Source organism: Mirounga leonina, unplaced genomic scaffold, assembly GCF_011800145.1.
Source record: "Mirounga leonina isolate KUSES-001 unplaced genomic scaffold, KU_Mleo_1.0 Mir_151, whole genome shotgun sequence".
NCBI classification, from domain to species: Eukaryota; Metazoa; Chordata; class Mammalia; order Carnivora; family Phocidae; genus Mirounga; species Mirounga leonina.
Genome location: NW_023270377.1, coordinates 17,785,675 through 17,809,384, shown reverse-complemented (window position 1 = coordinate 17,809,384; position 23,710 = coordinate 17,785,675). Strand labels below are relative to the sequence as shown.

Here is a 23,710-nt window from a genome sequence, read left to right as displayed (position 1 = left end):
TTCTTTCTTTCTTTCTTTCTTTCTTTCTTTCTTTCTTTCTTTCTTTCTTTCTTTCTTCTTTCTTTCACATCAGCTTCTTAGAGAGCTGTTCCCTCTCAATAGTAGGCTCCCCATCTCTTTCTGTGCCATTATCCTGGTTTATTTTCTTCATGTGTTTATTTCTATCTGAAATTTCCTTGTTTTTTTTTTTTTATTTATTATCTGTCTTCTCCATGAAAATGTAAGCTCTTTAAGAGCACAGACTCGGGCCGCCTGGGTGGCTCATTTGGTTAGGCGACTGCCTTCGGCTCAGGTCATGATCCTGGAGTCCCGGGATCGAGTCCCGCATCGGGCTCCCTGCTCGGCGGGGAGTCTGCTTCTCCCTCTGACCCTCCTCCCTCTCATGCTCTCTGTCTCTCATTCTCTCTGTCTCAAATAAATAAATAAAATCTTTAAAAAAAAAAAAAAGCACAGACTCTTTGTCCACCACTCTATCCTTGGCACTTGGAATAGTGCTTGGCACATAACAGACACTCAATAAATATTTGTTGAAGAAATTAAGATATGGATTTCCTCTCATTTCATAACTGAGATACATTAATATGCTTTAAAATCTCAGTCTCTTTACTCTGTTGTACATAAGATCTTCCCCCCTGCCTACCTTTAGGATAGTTTTCTTTCCAGAGTTGGTGATGTCTACATTGACTCTTGAGATGCCCAACTTTGAAGGCCAGTTGGGAAGTTGAAGTGCTGGACAAGAAGGTTTTGAGTCCAGTGGGCCCTCTGGGAAACCAAATGCCTCCATCTGGATAATAATTCCTGAGGTCTATGGCTTCATGGATCAACCCAGTGTAGGCTGGGCTTGCTTACCTTTGAAGTGTTGGTTGGCCGTGTATTCTCTCTGGGGATTTTGGTCTCTTAATTCCAGTTGGGAGAGTGATGACTGCAGTCCACAGTCAAAATCGGAGTTAACCCTCTTGATATTCTGGGTCATTCCCTGGCATACTGTGTTGAGAAGGGCTCTGAAAAAAGCCCCCAAACTCAAAATAACTCCCCCACCATTTGGCACCTTGACTGAAGTTTCATATTAGCAACTGCTTCGTGGATAAGGTTGTTAGATAAAATTCCTTTATTTGCTAAAGCTGGCATTCCTATTCCTGGTCATGGTTGCTGACTGGAAGAATGACTGGATGGAGAGGCGCAGTGTGGTTTCTAGGCAGCATTAGAGGCCATTTGAGGTTAGTGGTCATACATTTGAAGTCAGGTCAGTCAGCCCAGTTCTGGATTTTTCTATAGCCACTGTTTAGCTGGGTCAGGACAGGCGCACAGTTGGTGAAGAACCAGGGTTGTGATTTAGTCAAACGAGGATGCTGAAGCTGGAGGGAGGCAAGGGAGTGATCATGGCCACTGTGGAATTTAAGATGGAAAGGAAGGAGATAAAGACATAGGAGGGGGATGAGGGACAGTGAAAGCTCTGTCTTGTGGAAAGGGGAGAAGCACTGAGCCTGAGTCCCAGGTGAATTTCAATTCCACCACTAATGAGCCCCCACGTGACCTTGGGCAAAACGGGCAAGAGGCTTCCATTTCCTTTTCTTTCTCAAGGAAATGGAGGCCCCGCCTTGCCTACCTCACAAAGCTGTTGAGGGACTCAAAGGAGATAAGGGGTGTAGCCACCTCAAGAGCCACAAAATGGGATACAAATGTGAAAGATTAACATTTGTATTTCATAAGTTTGCCTAAGGCCATAGGGAGACTCCTGTGGGGAAATAAGGCCAAGTGATGCCCGCAGCCACTTGCTTAGAATGGGGAGAGACCATGACAAGTAGCCCTGAGCCCCTGCTCCTCATCGTGCTTTCCCTGTGGAGAATAACAGCAATTCTAGACTAAGCACTCTTAGTTTATATGGTTTCATCCTCACCATATTACCTCTCCCCATTCTACAGATACACAAACTGAGGTGGGAAAAGAACTTAAATGCCAGAGCTGGCCCTAAGACTGAGCTCTAATTCCTATGTTCCTATAATAGCCTGAGTTTGCACCCCGAAGGCCCTGAGGCTTGATCTCTTGCCCTAGGACTTGTTATTTCCAGTTTAGTGCACTCTTCTTAGTGCCACTCACATTCCACTTCCAGTCCTCACCCACCCTAGGGGTGGCCTTGCAGCTGGAGCTCAGGGGCTTTGATTTCTGAATCCTCTCCCACCTGCGAGAGACCGCTGAGCCACCAGGAAATGGGATTGTGTGCCTGAGTGCAGACACTGTGTACCTGTGTGGGGTGACCAGCCGAACCCCTCCTCTAGCCACCCCACCTTGCTGCCCTGTTTGAGCCCAGGCCCAGCGCTTGGTAACCAGGTCAACAGGCCTGTCCTCCTGGGGCCGTTTCTGACTACATTTTCCCCACTGAGAGATGATCGGAGAGTATAAGGAGGCCAGTGGCTGTGGGTCTCTCACAGACCCATATCTACCTCTCATCGAGCAGCAGACAGACAGACAGACAACCCAAGCCAGCCCCCAGCCAAGCAGCATGGTGAGCAGGGGTGGGGGGCTGAACATGCTAGTGAGGGTCCTAGTGCACCCCGGTGGGTGGTGTGAGGGATCCTTGGGAGTCCAAGTGTTCCAGGGGCTAGTGTGTGGGCATGTGAGGAGGGGAGAGGGAAAGAGACTTCCAGACGTGAGTGTGGCCCCCCAATTGTGCCGGTATGTGAGAGCACATGCAAGGGTGGAGGACAGGGTGATGTAACCAGGATGTGGCTGCTGAGGGGTTCTGGATTTAGGGGTAAGGAGTATGGAGTAAGCAGGACTGGAGCAGGAAATACAGGCATTTTACAAACCCTGGGCCCCACAGCAGATTCACCCTTGGCCTCTGGTCTTACCTCCCAGCTGTGGGCAAGCATCCTCACAGCCCTGCCCAGCTGATGCATCTGATCTGACCTCTTATTTCAATAGAGACAGTGAAGAGGTGGCGGGGAAGGGAGGGTGCGCCCTCTTATCGAGACCTGGCTGTGTGTGGGGCTCATTTGATATCATTTGCCAGGCTCCCCACCAGGAGGGATAGAAGAGCAGTGAAGAGCATGGTTGGAGCCAAGCTCCCACTCTGAATATTACTGGTTTTGCTCATGACCTTCAGCTAGTTGCTTAAGCTCTCTGTGGGTCAGTTTCCTCATGTGCAAATCGGCATCATGAAACTACCTACCTATGGGGTTGTCATGAAGATGAAATGTATAATAATGTATGTGGAGTGCTTAGCACAGTGCCTGGCCCCTAATTAATGCTTAGCACAGGGGAACTAAATGATATAATGACAAAGCCCGCCACATACGAGATCATACTATTTTTACAATCAAGGAAAGGGCACTAGAGCAGCTAAAGAGAAGTAACTTGTCTGAGGTCATAGAGGGATGGGGGTTCATCCTAAATCTATGTGATTCCAGGGGTTGAGTTCTTTGCCTCAAACCTGTTGCCCCACAGCATCATTTCTAGCATCTCAAGTATACCCAAGAGGTCAGAGATGCCTTGCGTGGGCTGGCAGTCATGGGCGCCAAGATGGTGTCTGGCTTTGTAGACAGAGCCTGGGCAGGCTTGAAGTTACAACAGCCAGCGCTGGCCTTGCCAGTGGACTGGTAAGCCCTGTCAGTCCTCCCTGTGGGATACAGGGATTTCTGGAGTCCTTGTGTCCCTGAACACCCCCCAGCTTAATTCATTACCTTCTCTTACTATGACAGCACGGTTGGGGGATGGGAGTTGGTAAGGGGACCCAACAGGTATGGTACCCCCAATATGTGTCATGCAGTGAGCCAGGTAACTTATATGCCTTCTTTCATTTAATCCCCATCGTAATTCTAGGAGGGGGCTCTTATTTGCCCCAGTTCATGGGATGGAGGGAGGCCCACAGAGGTTAATACTCTTGCTCAAGGCAAGTAGAGAAGTAATGACGATGTATGATTTAATCCCAGTCATCTCAAAATCATAAGTCAAGGCCCTTGCATCATATTTAAAAAGTCAGGCAACTGTTAAATTTATGGAGAAAGTATCCTCATTAAAAATTATGAAATATTCCAGGCAGGAAAGTGTAAAGAATAATATAATAAACACCTGCTACCCAGCTTAAGAAATAGAATCTCTCGGGGCGACTGGGTGGCTCAGTTGGTTGGGCGGCTGCCTTCGGCTCGGGTCATGATCCTGGAGTCCCTGGATCGAGTCCCGCATCGGGCTCCCTGCTCGACGGGGAGCCTGCTTCTCCCTCTGACCCTCCCCCCTCTCATGAGCTCTCTCTCTCTCTCTCATTCTGTCTCAAATAAATAAATAAAATCTTTTAAAAAATATTAAAAGAAATAGAATCTCTCTCCAACTGCATGCACCTCCGTCTTCTACCAGAGAGAACCTTTGTTCCAAATTAGTGTTAATATTTTCACTTGCTCTCCTTATTTTTGTAATACACATGCACTACAAGAATATATAGCAAAATATAAATATATCCGTAAATGACGCACAGCATTGTTTTACGAGCTAAAGATTTTTATAAATGGTATCATTTTGTATGATTCTTCCCTAATTTGCTTTTCTTTTTCCCCGTAAAAATTTTTTGGTAAGATTATTTCTTTTTTGTTGTTGTTGGGGTTTTTTCTTTTCTTTTCTTTTTTTTTTTGTTGGGTTTTTTTCTTTTTTTAAAGTTTTATTTAGTTGACGGACAGAGACAGCAAGAGAGGGAACACAAGCAGGGGGAGTGGGAGAGGGAGAAGCAGGCCTCCCACTGAGCATGGAGCCCGATGTGGGGCTCGATCCCAGGATGCTGGGATCATGACCTGAGCCTAAGGCAGACGCTTAACGACTGAGCCACCCAGGCACCCTGGTAAGATCCTTTCTTGTAGTTCATCCATTTCTACTTCTGAATCATTCTTCATCCATTTTCTCCTGTTGAAGGACATTTAATTGGTTTCTGTTGCTATGGTGCTGTGAGTCTTCTTGCACCTGTTCTTGTTTACCTGTGTGAGAACTTCTCTAGAGCAAGAGTGTCATCAGCTCTCCTAGATCTTGCCCAATTTTTCTCCAAAAGAGATGCATCAATTTAGGCTTCTACCAACTGCCTAAGGAGTCCCATTTCTCCACATCCTCCACATGGTTAAGCCTTAAAGCTTGGGGAAACCTGATGGATGTGCTCATTTTGTTTTCAAGGTCTGGGGTAATTCTCAAGCAGAGCAAGAAGGCCTACTCTGGTATCCCACTTACCATGCTGTCCCACCCCTATTAACATATGAGAGTCTCCCTTCCCTGCCCAATGGGCTACTGGAGGGCAGGGACTATGCTTTGGGTGCTATGTATCTCCAGTGTCAGCACAACGTCAGGCACAGAGCAGAGGCTCAGAGTGTTGGATGAAGCAAGAGGGTCCAACCTTCTTGATTCTCATGGGGCTCCCCAGGAAGGGCGTGGACCTTTCTGATTTCCAGGACCAGGTAGTTTATCCCAGTACTGCTTTAGGGGCCAAACGTTCTTTGACCACCAGCCTTGAATCATGTAGGGAAGACCTTTTTCCCAGCCCCACTCCACTCTACTCCAGAATTATGCACACCCAAGAGAGGAAAGAACAGCATACCCCCTACCATTCCAGGCCCACTCTTCCCTTCCTTGCTGGCATTTCTAGCCAGCGAATCTAGAGTTATTCCTGCTTTCAAAACCTCTCCCTTGTCTCAGATCCCTGAAACCTCACTTGGATCTTACTTTGCTCACCCATGGCCCTTCATTTCTTTCTGAACACGGGTGGGTTGACTATCATGTTTTGCCAGGCTCATCTGATCCCCTCAACACTTCTTAAGACGCTTAGTCACTGAGACTAAGACTCTATAATCTTAAAACTGCCCACATCTGCTTCCTCTGAGGGTTTTGGCCCAGCCCCCGGAGCCACTGCCTGTGGATCCTCAAGGCCACAAGTAATTCCTTAGACACAGGAGGTGGGGCAAGGAGGGCAGCAACCTTTGCTCTCAGCCAGAGAACCACTCAAGAAAGGATTGCAGGCAGCAACCGTGTCCAGGCATGACAGGCTTCTCTTCGCTAAGAGTGTTCTCTGCACTTTGCCTACTCAGCATGAGTGCTTCTCAGTGCATGTGGGGCAGGCCAATGTGCAAACTGGCAATGCCTGCTGGGAGCTCTACTGCTTGGAACATGGGGTCCAACCAGATGGACAGATGCCTAGTGATAAGACCATTGGTGAAGGGGATGACTCCTTCAACACCTTCTTTAGTGAAACTGGGGCTGGGAAGCATGTGCCCCAGGCCGTGTTTGTGGACCTGGAGCCCACTGTGATTGGTGAGTGATGATCAGTCTCTGTCACATATGTCACCTTGTCTTGGGCACCACAGCCCATCCTTCCCCATACCTGGGGCACTAGAATTTGTAGTTGCCAGGAGTAGTAGCCAATTAAATCACAGATCTGCTGCCCTAAGCTCCAGAGTCTCAGGGTAGCTCTATATCCCTTTCCTTTTTATTGAAGAATACTAAAAGTCAAGGGCCATAACACCAGCATGAATGGGGCTCCTCTAGGGTAGGACTAGGGGCCTGGTGGCCCCGCCCTTTCTGGTTAACTTGGGGAGCCAGGCTGCAAGGGGAGGGGGGGTGCGTAAAACTCTGCCCATTGCAAATGAAATTCGGACGGGCATGTACCAGCAGCTCTTCTATCCAGAGCAGTTCATTGCTGGCAAGGAAGACGCTGCCAATAACTATGCCCAGGGTCACTACACCATTGGAAAGGAGCTCATCGACCTGGTACTGGACTGAATTCAGAAGCTGGTGAGTGGTGGTGGCTGAGGGCTGGGGAAGGGGGAATCTGGATTCCTTCAGCTAAGAAGTCTGGACACCAGACAGGAAGAGAGCCTCCTGGGTGAGTTTTATTTTACTTTATTTTATTTGTGGATGAGTTTTAAAGATGCAGGGTCAGGACCAGTGAGGAGGGGCCCTGCATACTGATCAAGGGAGGCAGAGTGTGCACTCTGGCCTGGAGTTGGGTGTCCTCTTTACCTCCTATAGCAACTGGTCCAAGGCTGGGCAGAGTGGCCCCCAGGGCAAACATGACCATGGGCTGTCTGGCCAAGCTGTGGAGGTCCATAGGGATTCCCAGAATATCACCTTGTGTTGCAGGGATGTGGGCAGAAGGCCCTGTGAAAAACAGGGATCCAAATAGTCCTGACCCAAGGCTCTATGATCAAATTTGGCCTCTACCAAGGATGGGGATCAGGTTCCTGGATTGTTGACCTCAGTAGGGAACATGAAACATGTGAAATTAAGTCAGGGGTAAGCAGGTATGGAGCTGGGCGGGTTATGATGTTATGAGGACAAAAATGACTATGTCATGAGATTCTAGAGAGCTGTGTGTTAGAGACTTCAGGAGGGTTTAGAGAGGAGGAGAACAAGAGGAGAGAGAATGGGCCTGCTTTGTGCTCTTGGAAAAGTCTTCCAAGGATTTAATGAAAGTTTTGGGGAATTTGAAACAGCTGGTTTTTTCCTTTTCCTCAGCTGTGCTTCATATCCCACATTTCCCTTCACCTTCCACTTTCTAGGCCGACCAGTGCACGGGACTCCAGGGCTTCCTGGTGTTCCACAGCTTCGGAGGGGGCACCGGCTCTGGCTTCACCTCACTCCTGATGGAGCGGCTCTCCGTTGACTATGGCAAGAAATCCAAGCTGGAGTTCTCCATCTACCCCGCCCCCCAGGTGTCCACAGCCGTGGTGGAGCCTTACAACTCCATCCTGACCACCCACACCACCCTGGAGCACTCGGACTGTGCCTTCATGGTGGACAACGAGGCCATCTATGACATCTGCCGCCGCAACCTGGACATCGAGCGCCCCACCTACACCAACCTCAACCGGCTCATCAGCCAGATCGTGTCCTCCATCACGGCCTCCCTGCGCTTCGACGGGGCCCTCAACGTGGACCTGACGGAGTTCCAGACCAACCTGGTGCCCTACCCTCGCATCCACTTCCCCCTGGCCACCTACGCGCCAGTCATCTCTGCGGAGAAGGCCTACCACGAGCAGCTGTCGGTGGCCGAGATCACCAACGCCTGCTTCGAGCCTGCCAACCAGATGGTGAAGTGTGACCCCCGTCACGGCAAGTACATGGCCTGCTGCCTGCTGTACCGGGGCGACGTGGTGCCCAAGGACGTCAACGCCGCCATCGCCGCCATCAAGACCAAGCGCAGTATTCAGTTTGTGGACTGGTGCCCCACGGGCTTCAAGGTTGGGATCAACTACCAGCCCCCCACCGTGGTGCCCGGGGGCGACCTGGCCAAGGTGCAGCGCGCCGTGTGCATGCTGAGCAACACGACCGCCATCGCCGAGGCCTGGGCCCGCCTGGACCACAAGTTTGACCTGATGTATGCCAAGAGGGCCTTTGTGCACTGGTACGTGGGCGAGGGCATGGAGGAGGGGGAGTTCTCGGAGGCCCGGGAGGATATGGTGGCCCTGGAGAAGGATTACGAGGAGGTAGGCATGGATAGTGTGGAGGGGGAGGGAGAAGAGGAGGGGGATGAATACCAGGGGAATCCCGTGTGTCTATCCTAAATAAAGTGCTGTAGCCTTACCATCTCGCAAGTGTCTTTTTCTCTGGGGAAAATTTGCGGAGCAGGGGTTTCTCCTTCAAGAGAGATAGGAAGGCTGGGATCTTAGCCTAGGTGCCCCAGAAACTAGATCTGGTTCCAGATTTTATTAAAGCGTGCGATTCCAGGAAGCTGAATGGGGATCTGAGAGAGTACCTCAGAGAAGGAGGCAGAATTCACCCCAGAGAAGATGCTGCCGAATAAATGGCATCTCTGAATCAGCCCTTGGGTGAGGGGGCAGGAGAGGAGGTGAGGGTGGGGAAATGTATCCCCTGGCTCCGTTCCTCCACTGCTTAAGACTTCACCCCGTGACGCAGGAACTCCCCTGCCCGTCCAGGTGGCACCCACGTAGGCTGCAGCATCAACAGGGAACCCCCGGGGCAGGAGGGGAGTGAAGTCGGCCCCAGCCACCCAGGGCTGCAACAGGAGCCTGGCTCTCACACAGGAGGGTCACAAGTGCGCCTCCGAGTAAGTAGTCTGCCAGAGCCGCCAGAGCCGGCACTCATTACCCCCACCCTACAGATCGGAGCTCTGTCTTTTCCAGGCAGGAGGTTTGGGTAGAGGGCCCAGAAGCTGGCGTCTAAGGCACAGTGGCAACAACAATGGGGGAAATGGCTGACCTCCCAGAAATCTCCCCCAAAACGCACCACTTTTTGATAACGACAGTTGACCCTCATTTCAATCCCATGCCTTGGGCTATGCAAGCACAGCTTCCAACAAGATGGCTGGCCCTAAAATCGTTATATATGGATTTTCTGTAGCCTCTGCTGGGCTGGAGGGATGAGATGACTTAACCATTGGAGGGACTGAAACTAGGACAATCCCCCCCATCCCCCCACCCCCAAGAGATTTAATGCTCAGCGTTGCCCTCAGCTCTGTCCTTCCTGCGGCTTCCCTTTCCCAGGATTGGAGGCTGGGAAGGCAACCAAAAGGTCAGCAACACCAGGAAGCTGCTAGCAACCCAAAGGGCTGGAGGAGCCAAGGGATGAGATGGTGATGCCAGACCCTTGGAGCTGGGACGCCAGGTGGGAGCTGGAACCACAGCAGAGCTGCCCAGAGGTGGCAGGAGGAGCCAAGGAGGGAGGGATATTCGGCAGGATCCAGAGCCCCACTGCCTGAGGTGGCCCCTGATTTAGAGAGGGGGAGGAAAACCCTGACTTCTCCTTCCTCCCACCCTCAATCTCCGGCTAGTGGCTCCCACTGTCTGAACCTAGACAGGAGCTAGGTGGCGAGGGGGCCTGGGGACAAGGGGGTGCAGCAAGTGAGATATCCGGAGCAGGGCCAGGAAGGTGGGGGAATGGATCTCAGAGCAAACACATACCCACACCAGGTCTAGCTAGCATTCAGGGCCTGTGGCGGGTCAAACTGGAAAAGGAGTGACTCCTAGTCCCCATCACCTGTCCCTGTCTTGTCCTGATTATTGCTCTGTAGTAAGCAGAGGATGGAGTGAAAGCAGCAGGATGGTGGGGGTGGGGGGGTTAGGGAAGAAAATGGGCACGCCCAGCACAGTAGTTTGCTCCTTCCATTTTGTAATTATGTGCCCAGGGACAGCAAGTATTCTCAACTTCTCTTTGAGGATTGAAGCTTACAGGGGCAGCTCTGTCCTGGGAAGAGAGAGGCCTGCAGTTTTGTGTCCATGTACGTGTGATGGCGGTGGTGAGAGTAATTTAATTCAGTGGGAGTATGTAGAAACCCGTTTTGGCTGAGGAGTTCAGCTATGCCCTCAAATCCACTTCCTCACCCCACTGAAAGGGCTGACTTTCAAATCTCTATCTGACTCCTGTGTCTTTCTCTCTCTCAGCTGGTTTCAAACTTGGGAAGAGAAGAGGGGTCATTTTGGGAGCCCTTCAAATCCCAAGAAAGATCGTCATTTATTGAGTACCTACTATGTACTAGGCCCTGTGCCCATATTACCTTGTTAAATCCTGAGGTAAATACAGTTAGACCCACTGGACTGGAAGCTTCATGGGAACAAGGCTTGTCTACTCTCCGCACCTAGAATGTCGCTGGCTGAACATATTAGGCAACATGTGTGTTGAATATTTGTTGAATAGACTTGCTAAATGAATGCCTATTTTACAGATGTGGAGACTGAGGCTCGGAGAAGTTATGGCACTTGCCCAAAGTTACTCAGTTATAAATGGAGCAATTGGGATTCCAACCCAGGTCAGCCTGGACAGAAGTTTCTGCTGCTGTCCTCCCTTCCCTCAGATGCCCTTCCCACGCCTGCCACAGCGGCTCCAGGCATCCCTCCAGACACCACGTCTCTGAACCTGCCAGGTCTCTAATGCCCAGACAGTGACTCAGCTACCTCAAAGGCAAGGAGGGAGTGACGCTTGACACTCCTTTGCCCAGGCGCTGTGGTGGAGGGCACGTGGGGGGCGTGGGGGGGCAGATACACAGCTTCTGGGACTGAATGAGGGCAGAAGCATCTTTGAGGCCAGGTTTGGGGGCTATCAGTGCCCTCTGGAAAGGGCTCCCAGTCCGAACATCTCATAGGAGGTGAGGTAAGGGCTTGGGAGAGGCCAGAAGGATGTGAGGTCTTCACCTGTCAGGATGCCTGGGCATCCAGAGAGGGGGCCAGGAGCCCCTCCTGTCTGCGGCACCAGCACGCCCGCCCGCCCTGGGCAGCTGTGTGGCCATCTCCTCTCAAACCCTGCAAGGCCTTCCCAGCTAGTAACTCTGCTGACAGGCACTGGCAGGCCTCAGTTGCGCTAAGTGTGGGTGTGGGGAGGTGGCAACCCAGCCCTCCATGGGGCAGCCAGGAGCGCCACCCATTCTGCCTCCTGGGGACTCCCTCAATGCAGGGAATGCTTTCATCCCCGATGCTTCTAAAGCCAGAGTACAATTACCTCCTGCAGGCAGACACAAGAGACAGATTCCCAACTTGGATTCCACCCAACACATTTATTCCTTCATCTCTGGTGTGTCAGGAACATGCCTGCCTCCAAAACTGTGTTCGTACCATTCCCTCCTTCTGGAACGCCACCTCCCCCTGCTTGTCTCAGTGTTGCCATTCCTTCCAGCTTAGGTCACAGTCACCCAGAACCATCCAGCCCTGGGAAGCTCCCCGCTCGAGATTCTCCCAGCAACTCCTGTCTGTCTCTATCACTCATTCAGCACTTGGCATGGACTGCCTTGTATGGTGGCACTCAGGTTCTTGCCAATATCTTATTTCTCCAACTAGATGTTAAAAAATTCTGTATATAGTCGAACAGTTATTTTGTGAACATGCTTCCAAATTGAAAAGGTACAAAAGAGATTTCCAAGCAGCAAAAATAAGTCTATAAGTGAAAGGAAGTCCCCTTCTTTTGTTCCGCTCTTGACAGCCTCCACTATTAACATTTTTGTTCTTGTTTCTTTCCAGAGACATCTACATATATATTAATGTGTATACAGTAGTCCCCCTTGATCCATGGGGGATATGTTCAAGGCCCCCATGGATGCCTGAAACCATGGATAGTACTAGACTCCGTATATACTATGTCTTTTGCTATACACGCATCCCTATGATAAATTTACTTTGTAAATTAGGCACAATAAGAAACTAACAAAAACAATAAAATAAAAATATATACAGTAATAATATACTGTAAAAAAAGTTATGCGAAAGTGGTCTCTCTCAAAATATCTCATGTTGTACTCCCCTCCTTCTTGTGATGATGTGAGATGCTAAAATACCTACATGATGAGACAAAGTGAGGTGAATGACGTAGGTATTGCAGTGTAGTGGTTGGTTACTTCCGACTTTCTGATGATACATCAGAAGGAGGATTATCTGCTTCCAGACTGTGGTTGACCGCAGATAACTGAAACCGTGGATAAGGGGGACGACTGTACACACACTTCGATACACTTTGTTTTACCCTCGTTTTTTCATTTAACAAAAAATCCGGAAGATGGTCCTTATCAGTACATAAAGATATGCCTCATTCTTTTTGGTAACAATGTACTATTCCATTGGATAGTGTACCCTAGTTTATTTCACCAGTCTGCTGTTAGTGAGTATTTAGGTTTCTAATTCTTTGCTTTGGAAACAAATTCTGGAACCCTTGTACATACTTCTTTGCCCATGTGTACAACCAAAAACTCTTAGAATCAGAACTGCTGGGTCAAAGGCTACGCACCTTTAACTTTGATATGCACCATATTGCTCTCCCACTGTTAGTGTACTAGCATGCCTGTGCCCACAGCCTTGCCCACACAATGTATACAATTTTTTGATCTTTGTCAATCATCTGATAAGTGAAACAAAGTATTTTATTGCAGCTTTCCTTTATAATTCTCTTGCTGTGAATAAGATCGAGCATCTTTTCATATGTTTAAAAATCAGCATCTTCTCTTCTGTAAACTGTCTTGTCTGTGCCTTTTGCCCATGTAAAAAACTGCATTGTTGGTCCTTTCTTGCGAACAAAGGAAATTAACACTTTGTTTGCCACATGTGTTCAATATAATTTCCCTCAGCTGTCATTTGTCAATGTCCCAACTAGATTTTTATCACCTTGAGTACAAGGACTGGAACTTAAACCCCTTTGTATTCCCAATTCTTAATATAATATCACATACACAGTAGGTGCCAGACAAATGTCTGTTGAGATAAGAGAAGTAAGAAGAAAGAGATTTGGAAGATTTTGGAGTGACCTAACCTATTTCCTCCTCTTATACTAAGGCCAGTCAGGATTCTCACTGTAAACAGCAGAAGTTAGCTCTGGCAAGTTAAAACAAAGAAAAAAGACACCCCCCCCCCCCCCCCCCCCCCACACACACACACACTGGAGAGACACTGGGTAGCACACAGAATTAATATGAGGGCTGCCAGATGAGACTCCGCAAACAGGTAGGCATCAAGGGAAGCTGAGCATCCAGCACCCTAGTCAAGGTCAGGGCACAGGACAGCCTGCCTAAAAGACCCCGGTTCCCTACAGAACAGGGGGCTGCAATGAGGCTTCTTCCCACCCAGGCATCGAGACCGACATTTCCTCCTCCAGACACTAGAGGCCGCTGCTGACTCCGCTGTCACAATCACCGCAGAAATGAATTCTCAACGGCCCTTGCTTCCCTGTGACTTGCTCCACATTCAAAGTCCCAGCTGGAGGTTTCAATTGGCAGAGCTAATGGCTATGTACCCCTAGAGCCGAGAAGTCTGGGAGAGCACATGTCAGGGCTTTGTGACAGGGGGTGGCCTGCCTCCCATCAAGGCCTACACATTGGGAATTCCCCAAAGGTATTCAGAAGGTTGAGACTGTGGGCAGCCAGGGAAAGTGGACACCACCTTCTTCCCTCATGTCTGGCTCAAGCCCTTCTCTTTGGTGAAGGATTGCTGGGTCACCCAGCCGAAAACACTCTTCCGGACTCACATAAGCATGACTGCTTGGGCCAATCATGATGCCAGAGAGGTGTGTACTAAGACCCAGATGTACTATGTACCACACCTCATTTGACTTTCAAACAGCTCTAGGCGTTACCTGTATTTAGGTAGGAAAAACTGAGTCCTCAAAGGTTTTGCCAAGTCACGCAATAATAGTGCCAGGTTGCAAACCCAGGTCTGTTTATAAAACCTTGGGATTTCCCAGTGGGCTATATTGTTGGGCTGGTATCTTACCGAATTGGAGCTCTGTGAAGTCAGGGACTGGGTCATATTCTTCATTTTACATCCTGGCTGCATCTACTATATAGATGTTCAATTAATAGTTGTGCATTAGCCTGGACGATATCAAGTAGGAGCCAATTCTGGAAAGTTCTCTAACTCTCCCATGAGGCCTGAACCCAGGAATTATTTTGAGGTGGACAAGGTCTATTTGGGATCACTCTGGGAGGGGGGTGGATCCCAGAAAACCAAAAAGCCAAAAAACCTTGAATCTGGAGAATTTCCTTTTCCTTTTTTTTTTTTTTGTTTTCCTTTTACCCTTTAACCCCACCTTCCCCAAATGTGTCAAAACTGTCAACAAGAAGTTCCAATCTGTTCATTATTTAATCATCCAAAGGCTATTTTTGAACCCCACAACTGCCTTAAATACTCTAGGGCAAGAAAAAGACCCAATCTCTGTCCGGTGGAATTTACATTCTAATGGGGGAGGTGAAGGTCCATCAAAGAATCAAACAAGCAAGGGCTGGCTGATTTGTAGCTCAGACGAGGGTGATGGTGTCAGGAGACACTGACAGGCAGGCCTGACCTACTCAGGGAAGTTGGGGCAGCCTCTTTTCGGGACCTGGGGCGGAAGCAGAGATCTGAAGGGGGAGGATTTAGGCCCAGAGCGGGGAGTCTGAGTCCTTGAGATGGGGGATTTCTTCCGGAGTGAGTAGCCATCGATCATCGAGCCCGTTTTTAGGAAAGGACAGAAGGACCAGGGCCGGGCGGCTCGCTGGCCCGCGAGTGCGTCACGCCGGAATGGCACCGGCCGCGGTCTCCCCGGTCCCGTCTGGGGATGACGTCGCCCGGGTGCAAGCCCAAAATAGCCGGCTCCGCCCCCATCTCCCGGCAGCCCCTGCAGCAGTCCCCCAACCCCCGCCCCCTGGGTGACAGGCCGAGCCGGCCGCCTCTGGGTCTCTCGTAGTTTCAGTGCCGCTGACGCATGCTTGCGCGCACAGCTGGGCCGGGCGCGTCCTACGCAGCAGCCGCGAGCCGGGGCGGCCGGTGCCAGACGGTTCCGGCGGGGGGCAGGGGCGGGGCGCTGCAGGAGGCCAGGGACTCCCGACGGAGGAGGTGCGGGCGGGGGGCCCCGGTCAGGCTGGGAGGCCCTGGGCCGGGCTGCTGGAGTCACGGGGCTGCGATAGGGCTCCCCGGGCCTGGGCGCCGAGATAGCCCTCGGCACCGGCCTGCGGGGGGCCGATAAGGCTGCCGGAGGGTGCCTCGTCACCGGCCCCAAGCCGAACCCGGTGGGCGCAGCTTCCCCCTGGGAGCGCCTCCGGCTCCCCCGGGGGGTCTCCAGGCCCAGGGAGGGACCCTGGGTTCTTCCGGCCTGACTCCTCCTCCTCCCCTGCAGCCCCCCGAGGCCTGTCTGACTCCCGACGAGTTGCCATGGCATCCTACTACGACATCCTAGACGTGCCGCGAAGTGCGTCTGCTGATGACATCAAGAAGGCGTAAGTGCCTCCGCTGCGCATCAGAAAGCCTCTCACCCCCCTTACCCCTCCCCCACACCACCATAGGGTCCTTCAGAGGCCTTGCCGAGGGAACTAGGTCCTTAGAAAGGATGGGGGGGGGGGCTCCCTCTATAGGAAGGAAGAAGATCCCTGGAAGAGTAGGAGAAAGTCCTTAGCGTGAAGAAGTTCTGCTGGGAGGTGCACTGTGCGTCCTTCTCCAGTGGATCCCCCCCACCTCCCCCTTCACTCCTGCCTCAAGCCTCAGCCCCTAGGTATGGGCTTTCTCAGGATGCCTGCAAAAATGTCCAAACCCTGTGACCAGGAGGGGCCAGTGCCCTGTACAGCCCATGGCCACACATATTTCCAATTTTTGCAGCCCCAGTGAGCTCCAGGGAGGGGTTAGGGCTGGGGCTTTCTCCTGCTTACATGATCATCTGCTGCCGCAAGTAGTCCTAGCACTGGCTGCAGAGGGGAGAGATAGGGACTCCATTAAAACATGGCAGCAGAGGCAGCCCTAGCAGCTGGGGTGGACGGGGATCTGAGTGGAGAAAGGATAGTGGCAGGCTAATGGGCAAGTGGGTCGTTCTGTTTCATGGTGAGAGGTGCTTGCTTTTGTCCTCTGACCCGACCCACTGGACCCACTTCCTGCAGGTATCGGCGGAAGGCTCTTCAGTGGCACCCAGACAAGAACCCGGATAATAAAGAATTTGCTGAGAGGAAGTTCAAGGAGGTGGCGGAAGCATATGAAGTGCTGTCAGACAGTAAGGGCCAGGAGGGGGCAGGGCAGGGCAGCACCTATCGCCTCCATTTCATGCGCCGTGGTACTCCTTCTCAAAGCCATGCTGCCACCTCTCATATCCTCTGTGCCTGTTTCCAAACTGGCATTTAAGTGCCGCCCCCCCCCCCCCCCCCCCGCCCAACAGGGGACTCTGCGACCTTTTTTTTTTTTTTGCTTCAATTCAAGTGAGCACCTACTATGTGCAAAGCACCTTTTTATTCTTTCCCGAATCCCCTGTGCTCAGTGTCTGCTCCCCGGGATCTGGGATGATAGTTGCAGCATGGGTCTTGACAGGGGGTTGGAAGCAGGGCAAGTAACCAAGTGTGCCGAGCCTTCTCTGTGCCAAGCATTGGTGGGTGTAATCCCCAAGAGTCCTCACAGCCATCCTGTGAGGCAGGATTTATCATCCCTACTTTATAGGCAAGGAAACTGAGGCTGAGAGAGGTGAAGTAAGTTGCTCAAGGTCACACACAGTCGGAATACGAATCCAGGTCTGTTGTGTTTTGGGGTTTTTTTTAAGATTTTATTTATTTATTTATTTTAGAGGGAAAGAGAGTGCGAGCAGGGAGAGGAGCAGAGGGGGAGGGAGAAGGAGGGGGAAGAATCTCAAGCAGACTCTGCACTGAGCATGGAGCCCTATGCTGGGCTCAGTCTCACGACCCTGAGATCATGACCCGAGCCGAAATCAAGAGTCGGATGCTTAACCGACTGAGCCACGAGGCGCCCCTCCAGGTCTGTCATTTCTTTATTCGTTCATTCAGAAAATATTCATTGAGTGTTTATGGTGCTGGACCGTTGCCGGGAACAACGGAGGACAAGCAGACACTGTCCTGGTCATCATGGGTTTATTATATTTGGCCCAGGAAGCCGGACATTAACCAAGGAAATAGACAAGAGTATTCTGCAGGGAAGTAGCTGGGTGATGTTGATAGGGAATAACGGGCACCCTTTTTGTTACAGTGGTCACAGAAGGCCTCTCTGAGGAGGCGACATTGAGGCTAAGCCCTGATAAATAGCATAGTAATAATTAGCTGATATTTGTTGAACACTTACTATGTTATCAGGCACTGTGCCAAGCAGTTTATGTGGATTGTCTTATTTAACCCTTGCAATGACCCTGTGAGGTTGGTGCTGTTATTGTGCTCATTCTACAGATGAGAGGGAGCCACACTGCGAAGAGCTGGCACTGCTGAAACCTATAGCCCATGTCTCCCGTGCACCCTGCTGTCCCCCTAGCCTCAGTCACTGGGTGATCCTCTGAGGGTCCTAGCCTGGAAGGGGAGGCCATCATCCCAGAGGGAGGGAGAAATGATCGGGTCTCTTTTTCCAGAGCATAAGCGGGAGATCTACGACCGTTATGGCCGGGAAGGGCTGACTGGGGCAGGTAGGTGGAGCGGCGGGGCCCAGGGATGGAAGTGGGTCACTGAGGAGAGGGGGAGGGCAGATTTTTAGTGCAGCGGATGCTCTTGAGGCTCCTGGCCATGCCTTCAGTGGGTGGCCTGGCTCAGAGCAAGACGCATGCCCTAAGGCCCCTCCTCATCCTGCCTCTTCTCCAGGAACTGGCCCATCCCGGGCGGAACCTGGTGGCAGTGGGCCTGGCTTCACCTTCACCTTCCGCAGCCCCGAGGAGGTCTTCCGGGAGTTCTTCGGGAGTGGAGACCCTTTTGCGGAGCTCTTTGGTGAGTGGGCTCAGGAGGCCTCTGATTGGCTCGGCTCCCGTTCCAGGCCTGCCCTCCATCAGCCGGGAGCCCCTGAGGCAGGAGGCTGAGCGGGCAGCAGAATTCCACAGATGGAAGATTTTGGGCGGGTGGGTCCAGGGACAGCGGGGACAGAACCTGACACAGGCCTGAGCCCACAGAGACTCGCCTTATGAAATGAGGGCAACAATGGTGCATTGTCAGGCCTGCACAATAGCAGCCGTCAAAGCAGGACTCAGAGCGCCTTGTGACAATCACAGTGACATCACACACAACAGATAACATGTTCGCAGTGAGGACTATGAACCCTGTGAGGGGATCATTTTCTCCCCACTTACAGATGAGAACACAAGGATACTTCCAGATAACTAGCTGAGAGTCACGCAGCAAATGGGAGAGTCGGGCCTCCTGGCCGGGTGGGCTTGACTACACCATGCTTACCTGCCTGTGCCGAAGGAGCTAGCCGTCCCCGCTTCCTCTTTCCCTTCCCTCCTTCATTGTCTACTGTGGACAGAATTTACCAGGGATCTTTTTCATATCTAATGTTAAAAAAAATTTAATTCGTAAGCAAGTCCACAATCAAAAAAGAAAAAAATATCAGAAATGCTTAGCAGGTTATATTTCTAGGCTGAAAGGCAGGGTTCACACATTTTTGGGGGGCAGCTCTCTTTACCAGATGATTGTTAATCTGCTTGCTTGTTGCAGATGACCTGGGCCCCTTCTCAGAGCTTCAGAGTCGGGGCTCCCGACACTCAGGCCCCTTCTTCACCTTCTCTTCCTCCTTCCCTGGGCACTCTGGTATGTGCTGTCCCTTCGCGTTTTTGCAAGCTCTGGGTCCTGGATCCCCTCGTCCCGGCTCATTCCTTTTCCAAGCCTTCTCTCCTGAGTATGTGGAGCCCTGCCTTCGGGCATCTCTGCAGGGAGACCCCACAGAGGTTCCTGGCCCCGTCTTGACTGCAGCATGCCGGCTCCATCCTCCCTCTGACAACCTCTCTGCCTCCTCCCTTGTGTCCATGCCAGATTTCTCCTCCTCATCTTTCTCCTTCAGTCCTGGGGCTGGTGCTTTTCGCTCTGTTTCTACATCCACCACCTTTGTCCAAGGACACCGCATCACGACACGCAGGTGAGGGCTCCTTTGGGATCATCCCAGGTGCAGGGGTGCGGGGGTGAGGGGTAGAGGGGGAGCAGCATACAACTAGAAGGTCAGCTCCTTGTGGGCAGAGTCTGTCCTGTTCGCTGCGGCATCCCGGAGCGTGGACAGGCACCTGCAGGATTCGTGCGTGCTCGCTGAGTGAACCGTGCCGTCCCCAACAGAATCATGGAGAACGGGCAGGAACGGGTAGAAGTGGAAGAAGACGGACAGCTGAAGTCAGTCACAATCAATGGTGAGGAATGGCTCTGCCACCCAGTCCCTGGCAGGAAGCCCCAGGCCCAGGCCCCAAGGCCCCCTCCAAACTGCTCCTCTCGGAACTCCTTTGGGGCAGGGAAGGAATGGCGGCCACAGGCCCCACTGGCAGAATCAGAGATGGGGATCCCCGGGCAAGGGCAGGGAACTGAGGAGTCTCAGAGGGCCAGCCGATCACCATCATCCTTAGTGGGTGCCCGGGGTTTGCAGAGCATGGACTATTTTGAAAGCACTTGTGCGCATAACATGAGCTCTGTATTGAAGCAGGCAAGGGGAAGGCAGGGCTTTGATACTGGCCCTATTTTTCATGTGAGGAGACTGAACCTCAGCATGGTTAAATGGCCCTAACTCCCAAGTAGCCCCAGGCCCACGGCCTTGTCCTACTTAGTAAGGGGTAAAGCCATGAGTGACCCGCAGGATGCAGGATTCCTGGGGCGGAACCCTTCCCACAGTGTCACGCCGGATGGGATGGTCAGCGCCGCGCCCCTTCCCTGCTTGCCGCCTCTGAGTGCGCTTCCTGGTCTGTCTTATTTAGTCATTGGAACAATCGGACAACGTAGGCACTCTCACCGTTTCCATTTTATAGATGAGGAAAGCGGGGCTTAGGGAGGTTGAGTGACTTGCCCAAGGAGACAGCTCGTATCTGCTGGCGCTGGGTACCTGCCCACGCACATGACCACCATGCTAGGTGCCAGAGTGCATGCGTGCCGGTTCCAAAGGAGGGGCTGTAAGCGGTCAGAGTTGCCACTGCATGAGGCAGCCTGGCCTGGTTCCCCTGGCCTGGGTCAGAGGGCTCCATGGTGGCCATGACTCCTACAGGTGTCCCAGATGACCTAGCGCTGGGCTTGGAGCTGAGCCGTCGCGAGCAGCAACAGTCTGTCACCTCCAGGCCAGGGGGCACACAGGTCCGGCAGACTCCTGCCTCCCGCACCTCTGACAGCGACCTCTCCGAGGATGATGAAGACCTGCAGCTCGCCATGGCCTACAGCCTGTCAGAGATGGAGGCAGCTGGGAAGAAACCAGCAGGTGGGCGGGGGGTGCAGCGTCGTCGGCAGGGGCTGCCCAAGGCCCAGGACCAAGATCCCAGCGTGGGGGGGACCCCTGAAGCTGCAAGGGGGGATGCGGCCAAACCCAGCCCATCCCCAGAGGAGAAGGCCTCTCGCTGCCTCATCCTCTGATCACCAGGCCCAAACCACCCTGATTCAGGGCGACCGGGGGGTCCTGCTCACTGTCAGGAGCAGAGGGGCAGGGCCTGAGTTGCAGGGGCCCTTCTCCAACTCAGTGCTCCCCCAACAGGTTTCCCTCCCATGTCCACTTGCACTCCAGTGTGGACTCGGGATTTGCTCTGCTCAGCCCACAGCTGATAGGTCCCTGGCGAAGCCCAGGGTGGGGAGCCTCCGGGCAGTGGGAGGGCCTCCCAGGAGCCAGGATGCACTTAACTCCTATTAGATCGGGAGTTTCTAAGGGGCATTAGTGGTTTGGGTCGGGCCTTTTGTGCCCAGGTCTTCTGCCACCTGTGTTGCTGATGACATCAAGGAAGGAGGACTTGGCCTGGGGTTCTCTGAGCCGGAGTTGGCAGCTACACCAGGGAGTCTCCCGTGCTCCTTGTCCAGCTGCAGACATCCCACCCTGGTTTCGGTGCAGCGTCGAGCTCTGACGTCTCTGTTGCTTCCCTTCTGGTGCTGCTGCTCCTCCCTCGCTCTCTTCTCTCTGCACTTGCCCGCGGGCCGCGTCGCTTGCTTTCACTGCCATCTGGCTAGGACTCCCTTCTTCCTTCCCCAAGAAAGCCTCAGTGTGACCAGGAAGATGCTGTGGCCGGTAGGGCCATAAGGTCTTCTGGGGAGGCTAGCTGGGTGGGGCGGGAGCCTCTCCTCCAGATTCGGAACCGGAGCCCCCTCCTCCTCCCTTCCTCTTGCTGCCTCAGCCTGCCCCAGGCCTCGGGACTAGGCAGAGGTGAGGCTGGCTATCCCTGGAGAGGTGGGATAAGGCCAGGGTGCCCCAGGAGGGAGGCCTAGGAGGGGACTGTACCCCGTCCTATTTCACCATGCATCAGGGCTCAGGGAGAGGCCACAGGGCTAGCCCAGGTCTGCATGCTCAGCTCCATCCTCCATGGCTGGCTGCTGACCCTGTCTCCTGTCACCCCGCCCCCGCTCTCTCCTCAGATGTGTTCTGAGCTGGATGTCCGGGATCCACAGCCGCTGCACAGTTCCAACAGGACAGCGCCCTCCCCTGTGCGCTGGGAGGGTACCCTCCATTCCTCTCCCTCACCCATGCTGAGCGTAGAGCTGGGCCTGGGTGGTGGGGGGGGGGGCCGGGTGGGAGGCATCCGTAGTCTTAGCCTGTGAACTCTTCCCTGTTGGGTGCTGTCTCTTGGGGACTACAGGTCCCAGAATGCAACACACCCTGCCTCGTTTCTGATAGATCACGCTAGGGGAAGCGGTGTGTGGTTGTGGAGCTGTGCATCTTGGGACGTGTAGTTCTAGCCCAGGTCAGCTTGTCACTCGCTGTGAGAAGGGGAGATCTTGTCATCTGATTTGACTCTGGCAGGGGTGGCAAGAATGTGGATGAAGGGGTAGTGGGCCAGGCTTCGGTTCCCCTGACACCTCTTGCTAGTGCCGGGCTTAGAGTGTACAAATCAAAGCCCTGCGGCACCTGGGAGAGGCTCTTCTCCTGTGGGCAGTCGGAACAGGCCCGGATGGGATGGCCAAGCAGGGCGGGGCCCCAGAAGGCTGACTGATGGGCGTAGGCAGGCAGAGAGCTTGGAAGGGGAGGCCACCGGTGTGGGAGTGTTTGTGTTTGTGTGTGTGTGTGAGAGAGAGAGAGAGAGAGAGAGAGAGCACGCATGTGCGTGGCCGGGATTGGTGTGTAATGGGTGCTCCAGGCATGTTGCTGCTTGTATGGCTTCTTTGGCCTCTGACCCTGCTGCCCATTCTTCTTCTCCACCACCACAAATGAGCTGCCTCTCCTCCTCCCTGCCTGGGGAGCCCCGTGGCCAGGGAGGGGAGCGGTGGAGCCAGGGTGTTGCTAGCCCTGTGACACTGCATCTCAGAGACCTATCAAAGCCAGCTAGGCTGAGCTCAGACCGAGAGAGAAACACTGGAAGTCAACAAATAAAGCTGTTTTGAGCGCTCGGTGGTGTGCTGTGTTCCCATGTTCTTCCTTTCCAGGGTGGCCCCAAAGGGGACCCTACGGGACCAGTGGGTGACGTAGCCCCCTCTATTGCCCAAACACCCAGAGGTCACAAGGCTTCCCAGATGACAGCAGAAGTCCCCCCCCCCCCTTTGACCAGGCTGCCCTCCCGAGTACATTGTTGAGTCCCAAGAAACGCTCACGTTCTTCTGCCCTCACCTTCCCCAGGCAGCCGCTGCTCGCCTCCCTGGAGGGGACCCACCATCCACTACTCTGCCCCACAGCTAGGACCGGACTAAGTTACAACTCGACTGCAAGTATGGGAATGACCGAAAGTAGGGAATACGTGGTGAAAACTTGTAAAAACTACTCCTGAGGCCCACAAACTGAGCCCCTCCCCGGGTTGCCTTACCTCAAGGCCGGTGACCAGTCTCAGAGGCCTGCCTTTCCTATATGGAGCGAGCGGTCCAAGTCCACCCCACATAGGGTCCAGGCCCCAAACTCCTCAGGACCTAGGGAGGAAAGGGCCAGGGACCTCCTCCTTCCTTCTCTCTAGACACCTTCGGAGATGCCCTTTCAGCCACGGGACAAACAACTCTCCATCGTCAAGCAGAGCGCCGTGGCTCCCCGGCAACTCTCTCTTCCATTCCAGGATAAGTGCCTAGCTTCGTCTTCAACAGCTGAAGGGCCTGTATTGTACTTTTCTCAAAGCAAGGAAGCAGCCTGCGCTGAAAGAGGCACTTCAGGCCTCTATCTTGAAAGAGAGAAGCTGCTGGAAGTTTCTAACATGGCTGTTTTGCCCACTTCTAGTCTTTGAGATGTCAAACACTGGAGCGGAGACTCAGCGGAGCACAGGTGAGGTGTAGGGAGGCCTGTGGTCTGCTCACTGGTCCCTTTGCTCCCTGTGCCGGGCAGATGGGACCACCCCCCACCCCCGTTTTTCATGTGAGGGGACAGCTTTGCCAAGGTTAAATGTTCCTAATTCCCAAGTGGCTCCAGGCCCAAGGCTCTTTTGGCCTCATTTCTGTGCCCACCAGGACACATTTCTGTGTCCA

At 52.9% G+C, this 23,710-nt stretch overlaps 1 protein-coding gene and 1 pseudogene across 8 annotated transcripts; both read left to right on the top strand.

The window, feature by feature from the left end:
- The first annotated feature begins 6,140 nt into the window (after nucleotides 1–6,140).
- On the top strand, nucleotides 6,141–8,528 carry LOC118012639 (annotated as a pseudogene). Its single transcript, XR_004679762.1, has 3 exons — nucleotides 6,141–6,276; nucleotides 6,608–6,756; nucleotides 7,524–8,528. The product of XR_004679762.1 is annotated as a tubulin alpha-1 chain-like (transcript).
- A 6,538-nt stretch (nucleotides 8,529–15,066) lies between these two features.
- DNAJB2 (DnaJ heat shock protein family (Hsp40) member B2) lies at nucleotides 15,067–23,523 on the top strand. 7 transcript variants are annotated; one of them, XM_035007072.1, is made up of 10 exons: nucleotides 15,067–15,266; nucleotides 15,547–15,646; nucleotides 16,298–16,407; nucleotides 17,755–17,808; nucleotides 17,981–18,103; nucleotides 18,827–19,244; nucleotides 19,436–19,506; nucleotides 20,346–20,552; nucleotides 22,884–22,972; nucleotides 23,212–23,523. In XM_035007072.1, exons 2-9 carry the CDS (start codon nucleotides 15,582–15,584, stop codon nucleotides 22,952–22,954), a joined length of 1,119 nt encoding a protein of 372 aa, XP_034862963.1. In that variant the 5' UTR covers nucleotides 15,067–15,266; nucleotides 15,547–15,581; the 3' UTR covers nucleotides 22,955–22,972; nucleotides 23,212–23,523. The 7 variants fall into 7 exon arrangements, 6 of the variants coding, with proteins under 6 accessions (XP_034862963.1, XP_034862965.1, XP_034862966.1 ...); XR_004679590.1 differs by lacking the exons at nucleotides 22,884–22,972; nucleotides 23,212–23,523 and adding an exon at nucleotides 21,689–22,657 and having other exon boundaries at nucleotides 15,070–15,266; nucleotides 18,827–18,919; nucleotides 19,142–19,244; nucleotides 20,346–21,479; XM_035007077.1 differs by having other exon boundaries at nucleotides 15,071–15,266; nucleotides 19,142–19,244; nucleotides 23,212–23,521.
- Nucleotides 23,524–23,710: the final 187 nt, after the last annotated feature.

What these genes read in the sequence shown, in the direction of transcription:
- DNAJB2 (XM_035007072.1), top strand. Translation starts at nt 15,582, where the DNA reads ATGGCATCCTACTACGACATCCTAGACGTGCCGCGAAGTGCGTCTGCT. An exon ending in GGAAGGGCTGACTGGGGCAG is followed by an intron (nt 17,809 to 17,980) that starts GTAGGTGGAGCG and finishes CCTCTTCTCCAG; the next exon opens with GAACTGGCCCATCCCGGGCG. An exon ending in CACCGCATCACGACACGCAG is followed by an intron (nt 19,245 to 19,435) that starts GTGAGGGCTCCT and finishes CGTCCCCAACAG; the next exon opens with AATCATGGAGAACGGGCAGG.